Source organism: Plectropomus leopardus, chromosome 15 (genome assembly GCF_008729295.1).
Source record: "Plectropomus leopardus isolate mb chromosome 15, YSFRI_Pleo_2.0, whole genome shotgun sequence".
NCBI classification, from domain to species: domain Eukaryota; kingdom Metazoa; phylum Chordata; class Actinopteri; order Perciformes; family Serranidae; genus Plectropomus; species Plectropomus leopardus.
Genome location: NC_056477.1, coordinates 2,255,675 through 2,283,062, shown reverse-complemented (window position 1 = coordinate 2,283,062; position 27,388 = coordinate 2,255,675). Strand labels below are relative to the sequence as shown.

Genomic DNA, 27,388 nt, shown 5'->3' with positions numbered 1-27,388 from the left:
CACTCAGTCAGAAACACAATAACATCAGCACCATGGCACTGCACACAGACAATCAAACACGTGGTTACGGCATGGCTGCAAGAGACGCATTTGTGTATTTGTTTGAGGCTGTTCAGTTGCCAATTTACTTCTCTTTGTCAGCTTTCTATTGTTCAGACGCACACTCCAGCTGAGCCCCCTTCAGCTCCACTCGTCTGCCCGCTCCTCTCGCCCTTCTTAACAAACCGTTCACTCATTTATCTATCCCTTTCTTCTGCTGGTGGCCGCTGCCCGCAGCAAACTGCTGTTGAGCCCCTCTAACCTGACAGAGCAAGGGGGCGGATAACAAGGAGGAAGCAACGTGTGGCACAGCGAGGAAACGAGGCCAACTTGTTTTCATTAGAGGAGAGGTTTGAAGGATCACATCTTCGTATTCGTACTCCACTGCTTTACTGCTTCATGCAGCCATGTGTGAATGTACTGTGTATATCAGTGCAACCATATACACAACATGGCAGTCTAAGAAAGGCATTATCATGAATTCAGTTTGATTCTTTTAATGTCTTCTATGTCCATAATATTTACAAAAAAATCACAATTTCAAAAGCCCAAGGCGATGTCCCCTTAATTGTTTGTTTTGCTCGATTAACAATTCAAAGCTAAAGTCAGTCAAAATTGACAGAAAAAAATAAAATAAAATGTTGCATTTTGTGTTTCTGCAAACAACAGATATGTTAGATTTGTACATTATTATGTAGCACATCTGGGCACAAAAACCACTTGGTTACTGTTCTGTTATGGCGTAAAATACTCACAATCCAAGTAAGAAATACAACGTTGTCTCACTGAAGACCAACCAATTTCTGCATCATTATCTATAATAGGAAAATAGTGACAAGTAGCTAAAAAACACCTACATTTGGTGTCTGTAAAGTTGATGGAAATGCTGAAATTACTTGCTAAAAGACAACAGGTTTTGTTGTTTGTTGGTCTCAGCTTGGCAGGCAACTTTGGTTACATACACACACACACACACACACACACACACACACACACACACACACACACACAAACACAAAACAACAAAAAACAAAAAAAACAATATATAGAAACCTAATAGTTGTTACCCTAATTGGGCTGCCAGACTCGGTTATCTGGGGAAAAAAAAAAAAAAAAAAAAAAAAAAATGAAAAGATGCTGAATTTGGAGTCCGGAACACAAATTTACAAAATACAAATAAATAAATAAAGGTTTTTTTGCAAATGTAGTTCTTAGTGTGCCTGTTATATGGTTAATCGTTAAAGTAGTGACAACTGATGAATTACTACAAAATCCAGGTATGCACTGTGAATTCATCTATTGGAATTTATTTATTAACTTATGACCAAAAGCAAATCGCTAGATTGAACAAGCTGTAGTTCAGAGGTAAGATATAACAGTGTATATATAATCAAGTGTCTTTGGGAGGTGAGAGTCATCCACCCAGCTAACAGCCTGCAGAGCCAGAAGACTGCAGTCTGGAGGGATGAAAACAACCTTTTCTTTCCACTCTTTTTTTTCTGTCAGACAAGTCTACAATTAGAAGCAGCAACATGCCCTCAGGAAGCCAGACTACATGTTGCTTTCGTAGATTTTCCAGGTGATGCAAGTGAGCCTCTACTGGGAACATCCACCCACACAGGTGTTCTCATTTGTGTCGGTTGATTGGACGTTTTCTCAGGACTGTGTGGGCGTGTCCAGACTGGACTCCATCACCATCTTCCTCACTCTCGTGTTAGCTGCATTGCACCTTTTTGTAATGACGTCTTGATAATTGTGCATGCAGATTCATGATGTTGCGTTATTATCTATGTGTTTATTTAATGCATTCAGAGACTGATTTTCTGGTGCAGTTAGTGGCAATTTGTCAGAACAGCTGTAATTGTCCAATTTGAAAATCAGGAGAAAAACACAGTAACAGCCCAGAGTGCCGGTCCAATCAGGTGCAAGAAGGATTCCTGCTGATTTCTTTTTGTGAGGGAGACAACTGTCGAATATCTGCATGTATTATGCAACCTACTTTGAATGCTTCTTCAAAGCGAATGCCAAACAAACAAAATGAGCCCTGCCAGTTTATAAAAACAGGTGCCAAAATTGTAGTCTGACAATTTTTTGATCTGGTTCTTTGGAAGGAAAGTACCAAGTTCTGCTGAAGAATCCAGACAGGAGATGAATGCACATTGAACAAGGATTTAGATTTACCGTCACTGGGTTTGTGTTGGTGAAGATTCATTGGGATTTTGCAATTTTTCACAGTAATGTTGGTTTTCAATTAGTTACATTAAGATTTTCTTTTTCTCATTTTAATTTCACTGGTGCTTTTCTGACTTGCCCAGGCTCATTAAGTGAATAGTAAATCGTTTTATTATATGCCTATTGTAAGATAAAACGAATATAATTTCTCTAAAAAAGAAATTGGAAATTAATGTTACATTATGATCTGCTGCAATATTTATGATGAGGTAAAAAAAACTCCTGTTTACCGTAATCGAGCAACACAACAAAACATTCAAACACTTTCTCTGGTATAATAAATAGACGCACTGTGATGTTTCTGCCATTCATCAAAAATATAATCATAATTTGGCAGTGTAGAACATCAAATAGGGAAAAAATACATAATTCTGACTTCACTTTCAGCGTTACTTACAATCTGGAGAAAAAGAGCAACGTTCTGGCAATAAACCCCCGTTATTATTTTTTCTTCTTTCATACATTGATATGTTTTTACGACATTGTCAGCCAGTGGATATAGTCAACGTTACACACTCTTGTCAATGAGGTGAATGAGGACAAACAGCCAAAAATAGATTTTGCTGAGTTTTAAGTGCAGTAATTCAATCTAAAGAAATGTGTGGTTACGTGCCTGTTAAAGGGTTAATGAGGCTACATGGTTATTGTATGACTGTTAAAAGCTTTTATGAATCCATCAGGGGAGATTTCAACAAATGCTTTCTTGTGGATGTAAAACTTGCTTTGTTGAGGCAACACAGAGAACAGCATGTAATTGTAGGATTAGTGTATAAATATTTTTTTCCTCCTTTTAGTACTGGATGTAAAAACCTGAAATAAATATATAAAGATGGTGACTGCACACATTTTGTATATGTTTTATTCATTTTTCCTGCCGTGCATCATCCCTTTCTTCTCTCTCAGACGGATTCTTGGTGCACTGTCTCCCCCCACCTGTCCCGGCCCTTCCACAGTGTAAATCAGCTCGCTGCAGAGGTTCTCTCTGCTTCAGCCTGTCAGATCCAGGCTTTACTCTGGCCAGCCAGGGGACTCCTTCCCTCTCCCTCGGCAAACACCGGGTTAGACTCATATCATGTTTCAAGCCATTACCAGCAAAGCCCAGCCCCGGGAAGGCAATGAGAGGAGAGCGGTCGGGGAATGGAAAGGAGGGGGCCAGAGGAACGGCCATCCATCACTCCCCGGCCCCCTGGTCCTCTCACTGCCACTCCACCCAAACACTCTCCAATAAGGCTGGGACGGAGACAGAAGCCTGCCACGCCCAGGTGGGGGTCAGAGCAGCCAGACGGAGGGGAGAACAGACAGGAATGGAGAGATGAGAGGAAGGATAGAGGGAGAGAGGGAGAGAGAGAGAGAGAGAGAGAGAGAGAGAGAGAGAGAGAGAGAGAGAGAGAGAAGAAGTCGAGTGGATTTTATGTCATTAGAGCCTGGTGTGACAGCTTCATCTCCCCCAGCAACAGGCGAAGAGAAAAATGAATACGGGATGTGGGATGGTGCTGGTGGAGGAGGCAGACAAAAGAGGCGGACAGAGCAATGCCAGAATGTAAAATAAGACACAAAAAAGAAGAAGAAAAACAGATAACTAGACAAAGCAGCCTGTTCTCATTTCAGGGTCATCAAACGCCAATGCTTCGTCACGCCTCTCGGCGTCTGATAGGGATGCACAGGGTACCCGGTGCATATCTATGAGCTCATTTATACCAGGTATTAGCATTTGTTTTGGTGTTCGGGAAAAAAGTGGAAAGCCAAGACTAGGGATGCACTATATTGGATTTTTGGTCGATAATATCTCATTTGGCCAATAACCAACACGGGCATCAGTCTACTTTTTCCCCCAAATAGTTCTAGTGATCATCAGGTCTATTCTGTAGTGATATTAACATCATATTACCCATGCTATTATCGTAAAGGCCCACTAGCAGATGTAGGCATAAAATACGAGTTTCAATAAATGTATTATCCATTCATTGTGCAAAATAAGAAAATCACTACACCTTAGGGTTAACGATTAATACCTGTTCACTTTGTCACAAAGTGAAATCCAAAGTGTCTAAACATCCATTAGTGAAACAATAATGATGATAATATTAATAATACAGAGAAGAAGAAGAAGAAGATGATGAATATATAGCTTTATAATTTCACTTATGGTTCATGTTTAGTCTTTCTTTAGTACATTTCCTACAGGATTGTTGTTGATCCTTAGTTACAATGCAATCAGGAGCAAAGGGCTATTGCAGCATTACTTGGTGTTGATAAAATATGTATTTCAACGCACAAGGAAGCTTTAGTGCCAAAGAGCAGCATCGTTTTGTTAACTGCTCTTTCCAAAACAAAGAGAACCCTTGATGTTCAATTTTTAAGCCAAAGTGCATGAGAACTTTCCTTCTAAAAAATAATTTGCTTAAGTAAGACAGATAACTGTAAGTAAAGGGAGTGAAAAAAAAATAAGCAAATGGGATTCAAAAAGCTTGCACAGAGTGAAAGACAGACAGTGAGACAGAGTTAAAGATTCAAAGACTGAGTATGAAGCTGGTTGAACTATTTGCCAAACACCCAGCAGTGACAGCACCTGCAGAAACGGAGCTGTTCACGGTGACAGGAACACACAGCAGTGCATTAGTGAGATACGCTGAAGGAAAATCACCTACAAAGTACTCCACAAACACCCTTCACATCTGCAGCGCTCATATTTAAAGTCAGCTAGCATGCATGCAACCTGTTGTTGTAATTAAATCCCACTTCCTTCAGGCAAGTTGACAATTTACTCTTGTAAATGGGGTGTACATACTGTAGTATTTTAGACAGTGCGAGTCCTTTGCTAAATTGCTTCCGACATATCTTGAAGGGATTTGTCGAGGCAGGCTGTTAATTGGGCATGTTCAATCATAGCTTCAATGGAACACCACCAGTACAAACAATGACTTTGGAAATGAGGAGCATTTATCTCTTCCAGGGGTGGAGCTTGGCTCTCTTCATGACTGGCATGAGAAATTATGATAGACATATAACAGTGCAATGGCAAAACGACGACTGCCATACTTGTGCATAACACACTAAAGAGTTTGGGAATCAGAACCTAAGAATATTATTTTATTATTTTAATTTATTTTTTTATATATATACTTCAAACAGCTTGACAGCAACCTGATTGAATTCATTGAGTTAACTACTCCTCTCCAAGTTTGGGGTATTTTTGAGAAAACTTGAGACTGAATTTTTCCACTGGGGTTCAACAGACTTTACTTGTACAGCCTGCAGGTATGACACTCTTTGAGACTCTTTTGCTACCACAGACAGTCAGGAAGACAGCCTGCTAAGTATATATTTAATTCATCTTGTAACCCTTATAAATGTCTAAGACTTTACTTCAATGAGCCTCTCTCCCTGGCTTTCCAGGTTCATGACTTCACTAGGACTCATTGTAGTGCTTCATAAAATCCACCTGAGGCTTAAAAAAATATACATCCATAGTGCATGCATAAGCAGCACATCATGACAATCATGCTGAACTGCTGCATCATGCATGCTTGTGGTGTTCACACTGACAGCGGTACAGCATGCTGTTGTATCTACTGTATTTCCACATGCTTTGCTCATTTATGAAGTCATGCGAGCCACTGTATTGTCAACAAAACAGTCATGCAAAATATTTCACAATAAAAAGCCTTGTGTTAACACCAGAGGGGAATCTGTTGACAGAAACATTGTCAGCGGGCTTTTATTTTGAAATAAAGAGAGGCAAGGTTGAGTAAAACAGATAGATTTGTCTTTTGTCATGTCTGTGACAGGTATAGACATCAAAACTGTCCTGAAGGTGGAGGTACAACGTCAGTATGACCATTCAAACTACATTTTCACTATCTGTTCTTGCTGAAAACCATACACGTCACACTATAAAAACTGAGAGGCTTCTTCTTTTTTGCAAGTGCCTGAAAAATGGGAATGCCTGTTTTGCTATGTTTATGCATCGGACACCCCTGTAAATTGGAGCTGTGTCATTCTTAAAATAGGATGCACCACACAGACTGACACCTGCCTCCTTATGCTTTTATTTTAGAAAACATTCTCTCAACACACATGTATATCTCCATCAATCACAGTAACCTCATTGTTTATTAAAGCACAGCCACAAAAGTCTCAGTGCAATGTACTTCTCTCACTTTCTCTCAAAGGAGCAGTAACCGCCATAGGTTGGACCATTCCTCACATCCGCACCATACATCAACACAGCTGCTGTCCAAAATACCCCACATGATCCTATCTGGTGCCAAATACAATGTGGAGGAGTGATTGTGAGGAGAGGGGTGATCCAGCAAATTAAAGTCTCAGCAAGATGGAGAAAGAGAGAAGAAAGCGGGAGGAGAATAAGGGGAGAAAAAAAAAAAGCATTTCTGTAAAGGTTAATGTGTGTTTGGATGTTGGTTGCCAAAGGGTATCTGGCACTAATGAGTGTGAAGGAAAGTTCCAGAAGCAAGATGGCATTTGCCCTTATTTCTACTGCCAGAGGAGAGAGGGAGGCGAGTTGGAAATGAAAGGATGACTGATGGCTGGACAGAAGGAGGGGAAGACAGAAGGAAGTAAATAGAAGGAAAGAATTTCATACAGCTGTCATTGTAGACACAAGATTTGCCCAAACTGTGAGTTCATTCTGCACACAACATTCATCCAGACTGGCATCCAACAGTATGTGTTCATAAAAGTGGACTCAGACACTCGTACGTTTCTGTGCAGAGTTAAGAGGAGCCACAGTTATAGCTCGATTAGGCCAATTATTGGGACTACTGTCCTTGATTTAGTATACAAGCACCAGAGAATCGATTTACTGATGGAAGTATGTCCGACTCCACCACAGTAGGTGGAACAGGTTGCTAACTTTTTTGGGGGTATACATTTTGTGCATACTCTATGCTTTACTTGGTACAATTGTCTTGTTTTGTCTTCTTCCCTTCTTCTTCTTGTTTTGTTTTTTGTTGATTTTTCTACAAATTTATGCTGTTTGACTTCCAGGTCAAAGCCCGGCACAGGGACGATGGAGCATGCAAAGAATGCATGTACCATGCAAACTAAATGCTGTATATTCTTTGCAGTTAGCTCAGCTGGCAAACTTGTGTAGAAAACCTTAATTAGGTTCATGTGTAGTCTCGTGGTTCTGTATATTACAAGTTGGGTTGTGTATTATAATGTAAATGGTTGTAGAGATTAGAAAGACAACACATCACGACATGTGAGTGTTACTCCACCACCTTCTAATCGCAGCACTGCAGCATTCAATTTGCCCGTTTGTATCAGGATGGAAGGCAATTAAAGCCATTACCGCGAACAGTAACAATCAGGATGATGTGAATCTCAGTCTCACAACCACGCCAATAAGCCTGCTGTATCAAATTGCATGCATAGCTGGGATGGAATGGCAAGCATACATTTGCAGGAGTAACAAGGATAGAAATTAGACTGTACCTTCGTCATTTTACTGAAAATAATAGATTTGATCGCAATTTCTTAACATTAAGCACAGTTTATATGTTATTTGTAGTAACGGCACCATTTTTACAGGAAAACCTTTTGCTTGTTCATGATTATTTGTCCAAATGTCAATGTTTAACTTTATGTACCTAGGTACTTGACGAACTTGTGTGAGATTATGTAGTGTACATGACAAACATATTTTAGGTGGATCCACAATCATTTTCCAGACCTAACCAGGTTTTATTTGTTTTGTTATTTTTTTACCCTAAACCTAACTAACTGCAGTTTCACAAACTTAATCATATTTTTTTTAAACTTTAATGTAGTGTCAGGGTGTTTCTGTGATCATGTTTTGAGAATTGTAACACCACTAAGGTTTGAAGGGGAGTGTGGTGAATAAGGAAAAAAAACAAAACTAACAAAACTCTGATCTGGACTTATTTCTTAAAGTGTAATATTTTGATCATGTGGTGTGAATTACAGGCTCTTCTATGCTTTGGATTAGTGCACTTAATCACATACTAAAAACACATATAGAAATAAACATATAAGGCAAAAGATTAAGCAGATTGTGATCCTGAGTGTCACTGATGAGGCAGCAGAAAGTCTTTCGTAACAGGGAACAAACATCTGCAACATGTCGTTCATCTCCTCATTTTACTACTGAGAGAGAGGCTTAATGGTGAGTTTTGTTGTTGCGAAGAACATGACGGAGGAGGGGCCACAGAGAGAGATGGAGTGAGGCAGAGAGAGAACAGGGTCAGTAGTGAAGTCACATTAATCCCATTGAAGCTCTGTTCATGAGGTTAATGGTCTCTCTGTGCAGTGTGACGTCTGTATAAATGAGCGGGTAGGCGTTTTTAAGACCATAATACTGGACCAAACCTCATCGCTCTGAAACACGGATGACGTTTCATTTGCTTTGCATACAGCTTATTTTAGGATGAGATGAAATCTTGCTGGCACAGATTTTTAACACAAAACCACACATGCAATCCTTCACATACAATTTAAAATATCATGACGTCAACTAGAGTCCTTCAATTCTGACAGCTCTATGAGATATAAAGACGGAGACGTGAAGAAAACGTGCAGCATGAACCCCTCCACAACAGTGAGAGAGAAATATTATTACAATATGTCAAAATAGTGATGCAACTCGAGTGGAAACAGCACAATCCTTTTATTGGTGCAAAAAGCGTGCATACAGAATGAACATCTTTACACATGTGCGAGAGGGTTCAAACGTAACCACACTGTCATGCTCCTCTTACGGTGCACTGACATCCACTAACAGGCCTATTGTGTCACAATGACGAGAAGAGAGGCATCTATTATTAATGTTGTGGCGTTGATGTAGAATTTAAAAGGCACATGAGTCAGTTTACTCGATATATAATATATAGTTTATAGGAGAGCGTACACGTGTGGTGGTACTACAGTGACGCAGTTCGCCAAATGTCAAAGGGAGCGCTAATGGGAATAAGACGGGCATAATACAGCGCTGTCGTTCATGTAGGTCATACATGGTTGAGTTGATGCGCCTTCTCGTACACGTTTCAGAGACTGACAGGGAGACAGGGTGGTCGAGGGAGTGATAATTGAGAAAAGACTGACAAAGTGACAAAGTGATGCATGTAATATAATGAATTCATGTTATTTTCAGGTTTTTTTCATGGTTTACAAACCATTTTTTAAATATTTATTCAAGGCCACATATATTTTATCATCCTTTATGGTTTGTTAGAATAGAAGGTAACAGAGTCTGGTTTCTGGTGAAAGAGTATCTGGAATATAATATATATTCAGTTTCTCCCTCCATTTAATGTTGTTTTGGAAAAATGGCAAGGCATGTTTATAGTCCGAGTGATTCTGGCCGTAATTTGTACATGGTCGATATGAGAGAAGTTAAACAACATCATAAACAACAAACTCCGACTCCAATGAAATAAAATAATTTTAGCATGTATAGATCCAACATATTTTCACATTTCACAACTTGGTGATTTAAGGGTTTTTTTTTTCAACCAAAGCAGATCTGGTAATTGTTGGAAAAGATAAAAGGCGTTTTTGAGTTTTATTTGTTTCTTTTGACTCGAATGAATTGTGTTTTGCAATGTTAAAATTAGTATTTATTTCGGAGTCTGGTGGGTTTAGTGATAGCAGTTTGTTTCTCATTGAACAAACAGGATTTAACTGTTCAAAAAAAGGTCTATCTCTGTAGGTGCACTTAAACCAACAACCTGAGCCTGTAATGGTGCACAAATACACTGAATAGTTACATTACAGTCTGTTTCACTGCTGTCGCCTGCAGATCTTTTGCTACATACAAGACCAACATTTGTTCCAGTTAGTCACTCAGACACAAAATCACGGGAAAATAAAGTCCAGGTTGATAAATACAGAAGATAACCTGTTATAAACTCCACAGCGGCTTCAAACAATCAGTCTCTGCTTCTTACTTTACTTAACATCCTCTCTTACCCGACAAGCAGTTCACACCCTGATTAGGATGAGTGACTTGTGCTGAGATAATTATCATCCGATCTAATTGCAGCTGAGTTGACGCTTCACATGTGGTTCATTATTTGAAGTGAGAAGCCTAGTCCGTGTCCCTGCATCCTCGCTGACAGCTCCTGCCTGTCCATCTTTCTCCGTGTTCCTCTCAGGGCGCCGAGCCAGGAGAGTGACGCCCCAGCTGTCTGAGTGGGAGGGAGTGTGTGCGTGTGCGCGCATGCAAGTTGGTGTGCATGTGTTGTAGTTAGTGTGTGTTTGTGAGTTGTGAAACAGAGAGAACACAAGAGAGAGAGCGAGAGCGGGCATTGGACATCAGTCATAGCTGACAAGTGGCGGATGGAGTGTTGACAGCTCATGACTCTGACGTGTTCATCTCCGCAGGAGTGAAGCACATCTGAACTAGATGCCACACTTGGCTCCAAACTGGGTAAAAACGCTTTTTTATGTAACACAACAAAAAAACATAAGGAATTATAATGATGATGACGAAAAAGTTACACAATTTTGCAACCAACCAGCAGTGCATCACAGCAGGTGGTGTGCCAGCGTCTTTAATTATGTCACTCATATGTAACTATCTGTGGCTCAGACATCAACAGACAAGCTACTAGACTACTAATTATATTCATACAGGTGCACAGAGCAGTTTTATAACCTGATGGGCAGCGCAGCATTTAGTGCCAGAAAAAGTGTGTCACACAGTGTGGGGCAGAGTGTTTTTCTGTAATAGATTACAACTGTAGTTGCCATTTACACATTACTGTCAAAAATGTCTAGTATGCACAAAACCAGCGTTAAAATGTGCTAATTAGCACTAAAAACAACACTGTACCATCCTTATGTTTTCCTATGAAAAGTAATGCACCAAAATCTGCACTCATCACATGTAACGTCGGTTATTTGTACATTTCAAAATGGCTGCAGCCATGTAACCAATGTGATGCTGGGAGTAAAGAAGTAAGTGGTGGTCCCAAACGGTCCAGTCAGAATCAGGTTGTGGTCGTAGATGGATCACAAAACACAGGACCTTCCCCAGGAGACAAACTCGAAACTGAGTGAGCTTTGACTGAACTTTCAGTCATTCTAACGGTAGATCCACATCTTTACATCGAGTGCGAAAGTTAAGGGATCACCAATGTTATTACAATCATTTTGAGAGGTTCATGGATGCCATTACTTCACATCATGGCTTTCTGTCTAAGAAAGATATTTTACTCAAAACCACAAACCTCATGATGATGGTAAACGTCAGGGGACTGCTGAAGACCACAAATGTCTCATTACATATCATAGATGTTGAGTTATATCACTCTAGTCGTGAAAACGTTGACCTCGTGTTTCTAGATCAGCATTTGCCCAAACGTAAAAGCCTGGCACTGAACAAAATCCAGTGACGCTTAACGGCTTTTCCAAACCAACTCACTGTTTGGTTTTGAAAACTTTCCACTGTTAGCATTCTGTTTGGCAATTCAAAGCACAAGGTCTTTAGTTTGAAATCAACCCAACCTGCCTTATGTCAATCCTTTCTCTGTGGATTTCCAACGGGTGCTCTACCTTCCTCCCACAGCCTAAACACATACAGAACTGTAAACTCTGTTAGTGTGAATCTATTCTGTGTGTGTTTCTCCCGTGTGATAGCCTGTTGAGAAACCTAGTGTGTTCCTGCCTCTCGCAGCATTCAGTGCTGTGGTATCTATCAGCCCCCTGCAACCCAGCACAGCAAAGGCTGATCTAGAAAAAGGATGGATTGATGGACTTTTTCGGTTTACTCTCCTCTCTGTTCCTGCTGTTTCCTTTTATTAACTCATTCTTGGACTCTCTCTGCAGAGCTGTCACACCGCATCTTCCACAGTCCTTCGTCTTCATTTACTTGACTCATACAGAAATGCATACCTACTTTAGCAACACCCAGTGCACACAGTGTGTGCTACACATATTGGCTGGGAGGAGTTTTACCTGGACACCAATATCTAACCACTTTACAAGCTGACTATTCAATAATGGCTGAGAACCCCAAAAGTACTGCTTCCCCGCAGAGTGTGTTCTCTACTGACTTTGTGTTTGTTACAACTGCAGGAACTGTTGCAAACACAAGACTTTTGTGATGATTTCTTTCTTTTAAAAAAGCATGCACGGTTATTGTGCTGTACCTGCTAAAACTGGACCAATCATAACTGTATCCATCAATGGGAAACCAGGAATAACTAGAATTGCCTTGCAGTTGTTTGCCTCTGTGCACTGCTCAAGTTATAACTACAGCTTATATCCACGTCTCTGAAAACACTGGATGCTTCGCTTACGTCTTCTCCCGGCAGCAGATCAGATCTGTACAATCAGCACAGTTTCAATGTGGACACCCAGAATTAGTGTCACTAATTCAGTATCTGTTTCTGAGATACGATGCTGAGTAAAGGCCATTACGATGTCACAGTTAAGTTGACCTTTGACCTCTTGAGTACAAAATGTCAGCATTTCATTGTTATATCCTGTGTGTTATATCCTGTATCTTCCATCTGTGTAAAATTTTGTTCTAATTAGCTTGTGACTTTTTGAGTTATAGCCAAAAACTTGTTTTGTAGAATCAGTTCATTCTTGAGTCGAGGGGACGTTTGTGCCAATTTTAAGGAAACTTCCTCGATGCCTTCTTGAGATATTGCTATTACAAGAATGAGATGGATGCAAGGTTACAGTGACCTTGACCTTTACACACCAAAATCTAATTAGTTTATCACCGATTTTAAGTGATCAGGTTGTCAAATTTAAAGAAATTACCATAAGGTGTTTGTGAGATATAACGTTTGCAAGAATGAGATGGATGTAAGGTCATAGTGACCTTGATCTTTTACCATCAAATATAATCAGTTCATCCTTGGTTCCAGGTGTACCTTTGTGCCATATTAGAAAAAAAATAACTCAAGGTATTCTTGAGATATAATGCTCACAAGAATGAGACATATAAGGGCACAGTGACCTTGGCCTCTGACCTCTGACCACGTCAGACCTTGGCCTTCAGCCCAATAGGATGTTTGTACAAAATTTCAAGAAATTCCATCAAAGCATTCTTTAGATATCAGGTTTACAAGAAAGGGACAGACGTATGGACATAACGTATGGCTGTACAGACGTATGGATGTACGGACAACCAAAAAACATTATGCCTCTTACCACAGCTATCATGAGCACAGAGGCATAAAAATAATGACGAGGAATAACAAACAAGCGGTGCTTTATTTAGCTATTCAAGTACAATGATGACAGTGAACCACATCGTCCAGTTATAATGTGCTACATTTTAGCAGTCAGTGTATTGTCTGAGGTCTGGGCAGTGATCCGAGGGAGATCACAGAGATTTTTTTTTTTTTTTTGCCCCAGCATGAACCACTATCTCGTATTACACACTGTTCTGACAGCATTGCTTTCTACAGGGTAGGTTGGGTCATTTTTTTGTGTGTCACAGATGCATCCACTGATATTAATCCTGCCTGGATCAGCCATGTCTGGCTTTCACACACGAGCTCTGCACAAATTACAGCGTGCATATGGAAATTTATGAATTTTATGATTTTAATGAAATTTATTGTTGTTATCAGATGATATAGGGCATATTTTTTTATTATTATGATAAAACTATAATGTGGGTTATTATATGAATTTCAAATGAGATGTTAGATATTGCACAAGGAACTAATCCTGTCCTGCATAATTTCCCTCTGTAAAACCAACCCAGGTCATGTCATCGCAATGTCACTTTTTTTTTGCATATGCTAACTAGTTAGTTACTATGACAAGCTGCACACATTAAAATATTCCTAAAATATATGTGCCAAGGCTGCAACTAGCAGGTTAGTTGCTAACAAGCAAACCGTATTGTACCAGGCCGTGCTCGCCACCGCGCAAACAGCTGACACTGCTAACCCCCTGAGCCCATTTCTATAAACAGCATTAGAACCTCACCATCCATCACTTGCCACCCAATCAACTCCAGCTGGGTGTAATGTAAATGTAAATGAACTGAGTGGGCAGAGAGGAGAAGATGGAGGGAGAATGAAGGCAGAGAGCTCAGTGTTGCTAGATGGATGAGAAAGGCTGTTTTCCTTTTGCCTTCATCTTGCCCAGTAGAAAGGTTTCCTCCAGACATTTCTCCTCCTGTCCCCTCAATGCATGTCCCCCTCCCCATTCTTCTGTTTTTACTCCCCCTCTCCTCCTTTTTTGTCTCAGCTCATTCCTTCATGCACTACACTCAAACCTCACATTTCCACCCCTCTCTCTCCGTCTGTTTTTTTGTACTACTGCAGGAGGTTATACAATACTTTGTTTTTTTTCATCTTGTTTCTCTCCCTTTGTCCCCTAAAATCCTGAGTCACACAGCCCCGGGAGAGAAGGCAAGGGAGTCCACCTGTCATCAGTAGATCTGTGTCTCTTCCAAACACACATATCCAGGCAGACAGCCCACCAGTTCACAAGGCTTGTCACAGAAAGTCTCTGTGAGACAGCTGTCAGGAGTGTCCCGAAGTCAGAAAGAGAAAGGAACAGAACAAGAGAGAACAGGTAGAGTGAGAGTGATGAAGGACATTACTGCTAAAACGATTATTTGAGTGACAGAAAACTAATCGACAAGGATTTTGATAAACATTGCAGTCATTCTCACAGGAGGATGCCATATATTTTCTGGTTTCAGCTTGTGGAAATGTGAGAATTTAGTGCTTTTCTATATTTTATGTTTGAGGAAGCAATTTGAAGATGTCACTGTGGGTTTTGGAAACAATAGCTATTTATAATCCAGCATTTTACTGATCAAGAGTTTAAGGATACTCAACCTGCTTTATTTAGGGGGCTCTTTTACATAATGACAGGAGGCCAGGGGCCAGTTGCAGCAGCCCCATATATGTTTCCATGATTTTAGTGCATTTCTAGGATTTTAGGGCATTTCCTCGATTTGAAGACGTTTCTTGGATTTTTGGACGTTTAGGATTAAGGATATTTCAACGATTTCTAGGATTTTAGGACATTTCTAGGATTTCAGGAAATTTCTCTGATTTTAGGATATATTTCAGATTTTAGGACATTTCTCACATTTCAGGACATTTCTAGGATTGCAGGATGTTTCTAAAATTTTAGGACTTTCTAGGATTTTAGGAAGTTTCTAAGATTCTAGGAGGTTTCAAGGATTTTAGGCAGTTGTAGGATTTTGGGAGGCTTATGGGAGGATATATGGTGAAACATGTTGACAGAATAATAAATACTGAGCTGTTACTGAAGCTACTGATACCGTCTAGACAAACACGCGCAAACACATGCTCCATGCCAGGCTCCAAAAGAGAAATGATGTAACCATCTGCCTCAAGGACAGAGCTGAAAGGACCAGCATGTTTGTGTGTGTGTGTGTGATTGAGGTGTGTTTTCCATCAAGGTGAAACTGACCTTCTGCAAAGCTTCCTATTTCCTCTGGAAACCTCCTATGTGGTAACATAATAAGCAATGTGCGGTTTAACAGCTCCGATTTCTTGGAAAATAGCCTCCTACATCTTTAGACTGACATTACTGAGGCCTCCAATTGCTGTTACTTAGCATAATAAGATACGATACAATTGCAGCATCCCCAAAACAAATACAACACAGGAAATATTTTTTCTCTGAGCTTAACATTCTAAATCCTCCCTAACTGTAATGTTTCCAAAATAAAACCATCTTCCACTGACACTAAAGTCTCCGTCTCGACTATCTCCACTGTGCTTTCTTTGTTCTATTTCCTCCAGCGCTGTCAGCTCAAAGGCCTCCACCAGAAAAGCCAGCTCCACGCAGCCTCCCAGAGAGAAGCTGGCAACAATCTTTGAAGCTAAAAATAACCGCAGCAAAATGCAGCGAGCTCAGGATAATCAGAACCCACGCCCAAATGCAGGGCCACTCGCTCGCAGGGCCGCCTGCTAAACTGCTGAGTGGCGAAAGACCAGGATACAATCACATTGGGATCAATATCTCTTGCGTCTCTTACAGAGCAGAGGATGGCTGAGGTGGCGCGTATAATGTGTGCATGAAAAATGTGCCACCAGACGCTGACACACCCACATACAAAGAGGCATTACTAAACGAGAGGGAGGATCTCTTGCTGGTGCTGATGTCAAAATTACTGGCCAGGAAAACGGATTTGTTAGATTAGCTCGAGGCGCTCTTTAGTCAGGCTTGCATTTCAAAGGATCATTTACACAAACAATAGTTTTGAAACACTTACTGAGTCATTGACAGAAGTATTCAAATCTTTTCCCTACAGGGTGGTACTTTTGAACCTAGACCCTATTTCTGCATGTTTTTGTGTCTACGTGAGTAATGGGAACAACAATTTTTGACATTGGTCCTGTATTGAGTGAAAGGGCTGCAGACAACAACAGAGAAACAGGCTGCAATGGACTGCCATAGAGGTCTGTTTGAATTGCTTGTTTTTGCCTTAATTTATTTCAAAAGCATGGGAAGAAGAAAATGATCAACTTAAGAAATAATCAAGAAATTACAAAGAAAACAGTGAAAAGTATTAGAAAATCCCCTAAAAATTAGGGGAAAAGAGGGAGGAAGTTTAAAAAAGAAAGAAAAAAGAATGACATGGAAAAAAGCTCAGAAGTGAATCATTCTGAATATAGATAGATAGATAGATAGATGTGGTTACACTGCAGCATGTTTCACTACAATCAGCTGAAGACCACCAGCTCAATATTTGACCAATTGCAAGTATTGCTGTTCCTATTAGTCACTAATTTATATTTAAAAAATAGGGTTGACAGTCACCAAATCTTCTTGCAATAAACCCATTTAATGTATTTGCATTTTGTAATAGCCTCTTTGCATTGCTCTGGCACCTGTAATTACCATTGTTATTGGTTGCCATTGCCACCAATAACCACAGGTGTTGCTGCAGACAACTCATAATCTCAGAATTTTGCATAGAGCCCCTTTGAGTTAATGTACTTATATAATGTTACATTCTGGCTGAATAGGTTCAAATGCAATTACTGCAACGACAGAACAGGGAGTGTTTATTTCAATTGTTAAAATGCTGATGTTCTTTTGGTTGGAAAAGATAACAAACTTTTGAGAGTTCTCTTGTATAAAGCCACTTTTAATGACTCTCCTGAGTCCAGTCAACATCAGCAGCAGGAGCACCGGTAATATGAATCAGACAGGCTGACCTTGAGAGGCAGTCAGCAAGAGACATGAGAGAGGAAAGAGAGAGGGATGGAAGAGGAGGAAAAAATTCAATCATACAGCTCAGCCATTGAAAAAAATAAAAATCATATCTGAGTGAAACTGGTACAGGCCTGAATTGCTGGGCTCCCTGCTAGTTCTGTGTACACTGAGGTTAAATAATCACTGTCTAAGCATTTTATCTTCACTAATAGCATTGTTTACTGCCAGGTGCCAGCAGCATAATAAGCAGAAGGCAGAGGGAGAGGCTTTTCTTCAGACCGATGCATCAGTGGTGAATATTTCATGCTTGAAGAAAATAACCAGCAAAGGTCAAACTGTGTCACTTGGCTCAGATCAGCTAAAGTTAATGTCTATGTCAGTTGACAAACATTGCATATTATATTTCCAGGCTAAGGGCCCCTGAACTGATAAAAAAGACGGAGGAGGGTGTTCTCTTTGGGTGTTCTCTCATTTTTGCTTGCCTGTAGCCACCGAGGTTGCAGCAGCTGTAGCTTGGCGAGGTGCGTTCAAACAATGATGCAATATAGTATGGTCTTTCAAGGTGCACCTGTGGGTCAAAAACTTTTGATATTTTTTATGGACGATGAGGCATTGCCTTTGAAGATGCTGCACATCTGTGGTTACAGTCTGGTAAGTTTAGGTAACTAAAGCTACTTGGTTGATAAGACAGGAGAGAATTTGGCCTTGGTTGTAATGAACCAATGTTAGCTGAGGGAGACAAAGACCAACAGCGGTCTCTGGTGTCAAAGTCAGACTCTTTGCAACTTGACCTTCTCCCAAACAAGTTTTAACAATAAATGATTTCCACATTTTCTTCTGTAAAGTGTCATAATTTCAATCACATGAAAAACACACTTGAACAATAATTTTCAACATTTAAACAAATGACCTTTCTCTCTGGTGCGTCCACAGCTCGGTTAGGTCGTTGGAGCCTCCTGCCCTTATCTGTCATGACCCACACTCCTCTGAAATAACTACAGAGAAACAAGCTGCAACACTAGCTGTTGGCTATGGTTGAACTCATAACAGTCTGCTATTTATTTGCTTACTTGTGTTAAACGGTTTGCTGCTGTAGGCCAGCTGACAGATTTAATAAGAGAGGGAGCCAAAGGTGGGCTCCGGGAGAAGGGGGCTGTAGATTATTGCCTCTTTGGAAACCTTTCTTATTAAATAACCCACAAAAATCAATATGCACTTCTTATAAGCTCCCTGATGCATCATAAAATGTTGAAGCAAAATATTAGGTTTGGGGCTTAATTTACATCCTGTGTTATGAAATCTTTCTGGGTAAAGACAAGACATTTATGGATTAGATGCTGCTCTTTGACAATAACTGGCACGATCACAAAACAGGTGTTTTTATCAAGAAAACCTCCATATGAATGTGTAACCCAAGAGATGATGAATTTATGCCTGTTAAATATCAATTAGGAAATTAATCCTTGAAAAGGTTAAGACAGAGCAGACATTTAGGGGTTTGGCATATAACCTGGTGATGAAGGCATGAGTCAGGCCAGCCTGCTCTCTCTCCGAAGTCGTCAAAAAGTGTTGTTTTGTACGCGATCTTAGCGTAAGATACCGGCGCTAAAAGCCACCTTCCATGGCAGTATGATACGCCACCAAGCAGCGTCAGTTTGTGACACAGATGAATGATACTTTTTGCAGTGCTGATACACTGCCGGTCAGCCAGATAGCACCAAGTACGGCATTATGACACGCAAAAAGGAGGCTTCAGCTGATAACACCCCCAGAAGGAACCCTAGCGGCCGTATGAATGGATGAACTCTTACAATGTCCTGTGCTGTTAATATAAGTGCCCTCTTTTTTTAGTAAGCCGTCTGAAGGTTGTCTTTATTGTCTGAACAAGAATCTCATTTCCCCTGAGCGGTCCAAACAAACACCTCAGAGAACAGGGACACTGGAGCAGTTAGCTCGCAGGTGGCAGACTTCTCTGGAGAGCCGACGGCAGGCAGGTGAATCCCAGAAAAGGAATTAACTCCTCTTACATCTCGCTACCTTCCCCCGCCACTGGCTCCAATGAAATGGAACAAGCCTCATCTAATCAAGGCAGCTTAAACCTGAATTCATTATTAAAAGCCCCTCTGAAGTTAGCAGCAGCATTTAACCACTTTGTACTTCATAATCATCTGGACCAGGCTGATAGATGTGCCGGGGAGAGGAGGGAGAACAGCGCAGTAAATGAGAGAAGAGGGGCAGATGGAGAATTTCAACCTTGGCAGTCGTGAAGCAATTTTCAGAGAAATTTAAAAAAATAACGCCTTTCGACTTTTTTTTCCACCAGCGAAAACACTCATTCGGTAACGAAGACACCCTGAACACCTTCATTCACTGAAGGAATATGCATGCACGGGGAATTGCTCAGCAAGGGATAATTCGTCAAAGGGCCATCCTCAATTATTTACACTTTCCGCTACATATTGAACATGTTTCTCTTTCACACCATTAATATTTCATCACACTTCCCCCTGCAAGACATTTCATCAGAATGAATCAAAGTGACGCTAAACTTTATTCTCACAGCATCTTCCCCAAATTAAAACTCTAATCGGGACGGCATGACAGGTTTTTGATGCATTCGGTTAGTGGTCAGGCACAGCAGTCTCAAGAACCGCATCATGGGTAAGTGACTGAAGTGCATTGCAATTAAAATAAATGCCTTGATCTTTTAGGAACGACTCATGCGATTGCTTATGAGTTATCTTGGCACTGAAATGAAGTGGAACATGAGGAAAGCATGGGTGTTTATCATCCAGATGAATGGAAATGCAAACGCAAGGTTCCCAGACATTTTGATTACAAGACTCCTGAGATGGGGAACAGGCCAAGTTGTGCTTGGAATCCATTCAAGAACCCTATAACTATGCATCATGGCTTACCACAGAATTTATGAACTGGTTGGATATTAAGAGCAGAATACACTGTAAAAAAATGTAAGTTACAAGTATTTTAATCTTATCTAAAATCATGAACTGATTTACTTTTTACTGGGTCCCGTTTTTAACATAATTTGATTAAACACAACTTGATTTGCAACATATAATCCCACAATAAACCCAATTTTTGGAGCCCCTGGGGGTCGGCTCACTCCTTTTATTTTTCTTATTAATTTATTTATTTTCTGTAAACGCTTGCACTGAAGGGATATGCAGGCACATCTGCATCTGTAGATCAGCCAAGAGGAACACATTCTTCTAAAATGACCTGTGATTGGCCAAAGTCTCCCGTCACCGAGTCAAGGAGGTGCACAAATATAGTTTTCTCTCAGAAACACTTGCATTATAATATGATCAGTGTTTACAATGTGATTTTTGCATAGTGACACCAAAATGAAACTGCAAAATACCACCTAAAGACTGCTCAATGGTCATGCATTATTTCAAGATCCTGCCTTCATATGAATTCAATAGTCATGAATATATATAACAGGTTCAGTGACCCCTCTTTCACCCATACCATCAAGTGTCGCAATTTAGTTATGCCATATTTCAGACACTATTTTTTTCCACCTATAGCTTCCACTCAAAAGCTGTATTTTTGTCCTAAAAAGCTCTTTCAGCCACAGGGAAGCAATCAGACTTCAAGGATGGTGCTGATTTCAGCTCTCATTCACACACGAGGTCACCGCTAGGTCACACACATTCAACACGTATAGACACACATACAGACGTTTGCTTCTGTGGACACCAGTGTGTACATGCGTGTGAGCATGTGCATAGGCGGCGTGCACAGACACACACACATGCATACATAGAAAAACCCCATAGGGAACTTGTTACTAAGCAGCTCACAGAGAACTAATCCAAGTGCAAAGATTGTGAACTCTACAATCTTGTTTAAAACCTAAAATCTGGTTAAAAGCCTAAAATCTCTCCCTATGAGATGATTAGCACAACACAACCATGTACACTGATGCCCTCACTGTTGGCCAGCGGTGGTGAAAGCTGAAGTGAATTTTCTGTCTGGTAGAAGAACTGAAATGACAAAAATAAGAATTTACAGACATACTTTTAGTAAAGCGAACAACATTACGCTAATTGCAGATATCACAACATCTGCCACAACTTGATTTTCTTTCGAACTGATTCAGGGACCTGCAACTGACTGGGACAAGAGACCTCATGTAGCAACATTCTCTTAAATTTCTCTTAAATTTTCTCTTAATTTTCTATAAAGAGACAAAAAGAGATAAGTCAAAACCAGATGCACCAAACATTGACCATCTAACCAAGGTGTGCTCAATAATGACTCCCACTTCACGTACTAGCAAAGGTAATGCCCTTTAAACACTTTATTTGGGCAGATGTTGTTCTGTGTGCAAAGACTCTGGCACATGCTAAAGAAAAAAGAGAGATGCTCCCAAAAAAAAGCTGTAAGAAGAAGAACTTCAGCAGTAGTGAAACTGCCGTACTGTTAAGGAAACTTGAATAGTAGTAAATGTAATTTTCCAGTGTCTGCGCTGGTAGACAGAGTAAGGCAGGCCATTTCTTTTGCTATCATGCAAAAATCCAAAATCACAGTTAGGAAGGTAGAAGCCTGAGCAGAAATGGGGACAGAGATGTGCCATGGGGATTTCAAAATAAAGGCGAATCTGCAAGATGAAGATATGAATCCATGTTTTCATGATCCAACGCATCAATAATGTTGGATTGTTGATCACCGAACCAATACATCAGTCCAGACTGATGTATCGGTTCAGTGATCAGGGCATTTTGCTAATATAAGCCCCAAATCATCCTGGCTTTCTGAGCAAGATTTTCATATTTTGAGCAATATACTGATCATAAAGAATAGCATGCCCATAAAGAGTTCTGGCTGAAGCAATATGCCATTTTTGCAAGTTTTTTTTGCTGAAAAATTGCATGTTTAGACAATCAGTGCAGTCATCAGTTTTAGAGTTTATGCTTTATCTGATACATTTGTCCTGTGGTATTTTTTAAAGCATTTTGCCACGAGTAATTCACAGTGACGTTTGGTCAAAGTGCATGACTCAGCTGGAAATGCCAGAAACACTAATAAAAAATACAACTTCCCTGCTGTCACAAAAAAACCAGTAAAAAGCACCACTGCACTGTGTGCACTATACTACATTGCACTGATTTTTGTGTTAAAATATGGGTGAAGCATCTCAGTACGTCTCTTCAATGTACCAATGAGGGATCCCGAAACACAGTTTTGAGAAAATGCCCTTAACATGTCACCTTAGCATCATTTGAAGAAAAACACACCACAGAAGAGCATCTATCACATCAGTCCTTCAGCAGTCAGGCTGCTTGTAAGCCCATGTAGAGTGTGTGTGACTGATAGGTGGGCTAATGTAATTCTGTTGCTTCCACCGTCATGGCGATGGCCTGCTAATCTGGATTTAGGTTTCAGGGCCACTGTCTGACTGAAACCTAATCCCGCTGAGTGGCTCAGCATGGAGACAAAGCCCTCAGACTGCAGCAGAACATCTTTGGAAGCATGGACCCGGAAATCATGTCATAATCTACAATCACAGACCAGAATCTGCAGTCCATCTTATTTTCTTTCTTTTGTGTCTCCTTTATAGGATCATATCACACAACAAATACAGTCCCAGTGCCTTCTCGTCATTATTTAAAGCTTTGTAGCCCTCAATATTTACTTATACACAGTTTTATTTACTTATTAATTTGCAAAGCAGAAAAGTGTGAACACTTGAACCTTGAGACAGAAATATTTCCAATCCCCTTCCTCGGTTTCTCATTAATCATTTATTTATATCTCGGTTTATACAAAGCATTACTGCATTAATGATAATTACTTGCAATCTTAAGAGGGGTGACTGATAGGGGCAAGGTTGCGTTTTTCTGTTTGCTTGATCCAACTGACATTATCGCTGATGCATCACCTGACATTTTGCCCTGCAGTGCGGAGGTCACTTGGCTCCCTGTAATGGTATCATCTTTCCCAGATCTCCGCTTCACTCTGCAGCTTACATCCAGCACAGTGATATCTCGAGATTTTGTAAGGTCCGACAGATTTAGATACGTCAATCATGGTTTCAAAGTGACATTTGCCAAGAGTAAGACGTCTCAGCTAGTATATCCTCCCATAGTTGTCAGATCTTGACTTTTTGACAGTTATACAAGCTAGAATGTCACCAAATACCAGCAAAGCGACACCACACCAGGGTTTCTGGAGGTAAAAGTGACGTTCACTTTCTTAAAAAGAGCTGACTAGCAGTTGGAGCTTTTCCAAGGCTTGGATGGCTATGAAGAAGTTGAGTCATCGGGACAAAAGGTTATAAGCTGTGTTCAGAAATATTTACAATAGCAAAAAATACTTAACGACTCACGCTGCTTCTCAACTCTATAGGCTGAATCAGAACAGTGAGAATGCGATATAATCTATGTCCGTTTCCATTATGACCCACAAAGAAGGCAACAGCATCAATAAGAGCACACAGATGGCCTACTATACTTACATTAATAGAATTTTCTCAGTTTCTGAGCACAAGCCAACACAGGCAATGCAGTAATACCGCATAACACATTCACACATAATGTTTAGTTGATGTGAAAATGATGGCCTTTTCAAATCAAAGCAGCATGTGGGTGGCAGAATAAAAGGGGTGGGAGGGTGAAGGGTGTTTAGGATTATCGAACGACTGGGCTATTCTGTAGTGGTAGAACTTTCTCAGGCAAGCCGGGGAAGGAGTGACATTTTCCAGTGGATATCTATCAATGAACCTTAATGGTTTTCATGAGCATTTGCTGGAGAAATTACTTTTTTTTTTTTAATGGTTAATTAATAAAAGAATGGACAATGATGAATGGCCCCCATTTTTCCTCCTGGTAATGAAATGATACACAATTTTTCCCCGATGTTTCTAATTATCAGAGGGAGCGTTCCCTGGTCTCTGGTGTAATCGGGGGACGTTTTCATTATCTCAGGCACAAAAGGAGCAGCCGCACCTTCACAGTCGAACACAAGCTACAGCAGGAGGAATGGGTTGATTTAGTTTATCAATGATTAAATATATGGCTGCCATCATGTAATTATAAATAATTCAATAAATGGCAGCTATCGTGCATATCATACATAACAGCAGCCTGTGTGATGAGAACATAGCAACAATTCTTATGCCTGCATGCCACTACAGTGCAATTTTTGTCAGTGCAAATGAATTCATAACATACAGCATATGCATTTATCATGCCTAATTGCTCCAGACTTTAGCATTAAGTGCTACGATATCATGGCAATAGGAATGTAAAATTACTACAAGACAAGGTTAACAGTATGTAAGGTTCCTGTACCACATGTATTTTTTACAAATTCTTGCTGACTTGTGAGCTTTTTATCACTGCAGACATGTGAAAAAGCATGAGGTCATGTAGATAAAAATATCACCTGTCTGTCTGCATGGACCCAAGCCCAGATCAGAGACGAACATCACAAGCAGAGGGAAGTCCAGCACACAACATGACACCATTTTGAGAGCAGAGAGATTTATCATGGTGGAAGCTGTGTGTACCTTTCCAGTATGTGTGTGTGTGTCTGTGTGTCATTGATCGCTGCAAGAAAATGCCTGTAGCACCAATCAATAGCACGTGTGCATAGCATGACTTGAGTCAAGGACAAAGATGGTGAAAGAAGAAGAGTCAGCATTCATTAAGAGATGAGTTTTCTTTAAGAGTCAGTCCAGATGCAACAAAAGATCAGTTCACGGGCGCCTCAGTTAGCTTGTTAGTGTCACAAAATTATAAGAATCTAGAATGTTTGGAGGTTTCCAGGAACAAAACAACACCTCATTACTCCAACTTCGAAGCTTTGAGGCTGCAGCAGGTAAATAAAAACAGTCTTATGTCTCAGTTATTGTTATAACTTGATCTTATTCTTCCCGAACACACACGTATATCACCGTTATCACATTGCATTAACTAGATTGCTCAATGCATCTGCAAACATCACTGATGGTTTGCACCAACCCTTGTCCACTTTATGTGCTGCAAACATCACCTTACTCAAAACATCACCAAATACCATGCAAACATTTTCTGTTTAAAGTTACAATATGGAAAATATAGGTTCCGTTCTCTGGGGTGGGACCTCTGGCAAGTGGTAATTGCTAAGTGTTTGTCGGCAGACTAAGACTTGAAATGAGAATTTATTTACACATGCCTGTTTCATGAGCCCTGCAGCTGGTGAGATGAAAGGGTTACCACAGCACAGATTATGTGAGTGTGTGCATGTATGTATGTTTTTTTGTGTGTGAGAGCTGATTATTAATGACTGTGCGTCACTTGGGATTTTCTCAGGAATGTTGCCACAGACACCCAGTTCGTAACACTGCTAATGTAAAGGCTTGCATCATTGGATCATAGACTCCTTCATCACTGACGTACCACCTTTAATCATAGATAATGAAATATAAGACAACCATTTCAATGGAAATCTTCAAAATAATCACTTTAAGGTCAAAGTTGTAACATTCTATATGTACCACCATTTTAAACTCATCCTATGTTGCTGCTTACTATGCCTTCAGCACAAGATGCACCAATGAAACAGATCAACCATCCATAGCAGAGAGATTGATTATTGTCTCCTGCAATAGTTCACACTGCTTTCCCGTACCTATCAATGCTATTGATCACTTTTCTGCAACTCTTAGTCTACATAGGTGCCAATTACACATGTTAACCACAAGCCAAATGGCCTTAAAGAAACATGAAATTCCAACATTGTCAGACACAAATCAAATTTCAAATATCAGCGTTGATGATACAGAACCAACCAATGGGCAAACCTATGACACACCTGTGGTATGTTTTTAATCGATTCAACCAAGCTGACTCACAAAGTTTTCAAAGACCAAATACCTCCATTTGTGTTTCAAGCCATGAAACAAATCATTCTGATGATACAAGAACATATTGCAAAGCTTATAAAAGTAATAATAAAAGTGACTTACGTGTTTTGCGGTGTCCGTGGGAGCGGGTGGTGAGCGTGGTGGAGACGGTCTCAGTAGTAGTATGCTCCAGGGTCCACATCTGCGTAGAGTCGTGGAGTACAGTTGGATTTGACGGCGACGGGCTAGATGTGGCCGCCCCAATTATGAAAGTTGTCCGTGGTGCTGCAGTGGTCGTAGTAAAACCCGATGGTCCACGTCCGTTACGATTTCCAGGATTCCGAGGAGTTACTTGGCTACCTGAGGCTCCTCCACCTCTAGGGCTTATAGTCGTGGTGGTAGTAGTGGTACGAGTTCTTCCTTTCGCAACAGTTACAGTTCTAGGTGTGGGGTTCCCACCATCAACTGTAGGAGTAGTTGTGGTGGTGGTAGTATCAGGACTCTTGGGAATCCCGCTTGGCTTAGAGAGGAAGATAGGATCCTGGCCTATTCGATTAGCATCCACGAGGTCTGTCGGCACATAATCCCGCACTGTACCAACAACAATCCATTTCAGCAGCATCAGGCTCAATCCAAGGCCAATGAAGCCGATAACTAAGGGGACCACACACAGCCATGTCTGCTGGCGAGGCCAAACCGCACAGCGAAAGGGACCCTGATCCTGGGCCTGGCCCTCGCCGCGGCCCCCTGTAGCCCCTGAACCCTCAGGTTCCTCCAGGATCACCGCCCCGGAAACAGCTGCTCCAGAACACTCGCTCATCCTTCCCTGCCGTCCGTTATGGCTCATTGAGGGTTAACCCTGTGATAAGCATCGGTAGCACATGGCAGAAAGGTTCCCAACAATGCCAGATTCTGAAAGGAGACAAGGTGAAGAAAATGGATACAAAAATACCTCACGGGAATTGGATGCTCAGTAACACGTACACAAATATGTAATCCAAGGATAGAGAGGAGGGGAGGGGTGCAGGAGGTACATGCAGACACGCAATCACAAACACACAAGCACACACACTCACACTCAGAGACACCCAGTGAGAAATG

The 27,388-nt window shown here is 40.7% G+C and overlaps 1 protein-coding gene across 1 annotated transcript in view; it reads right to left on the bottom strand.

Annotated features, from left to right (window-relative positions):
• Positions 1 to 27,134, bottom strand: part of LOC121954762 (pro-neuregulin-3, membrane-bound isoform) — a 429,094-nt gene extending 401,960 nt beyond the window's left edge. The window contains exon 1 of the mRNA XM_042502457.1: positions 26,411 to 27,134. Within this exon, the coding sequence (XP_042358391.1) occupies positions 26,411 to 27,134 (724 nt within the window). The remainder of the gene's footprint in view (positions 1 to 26,410) is intronic.
• Positions 27,135 to 27,388: the final 254 nt, after the last annotated feature.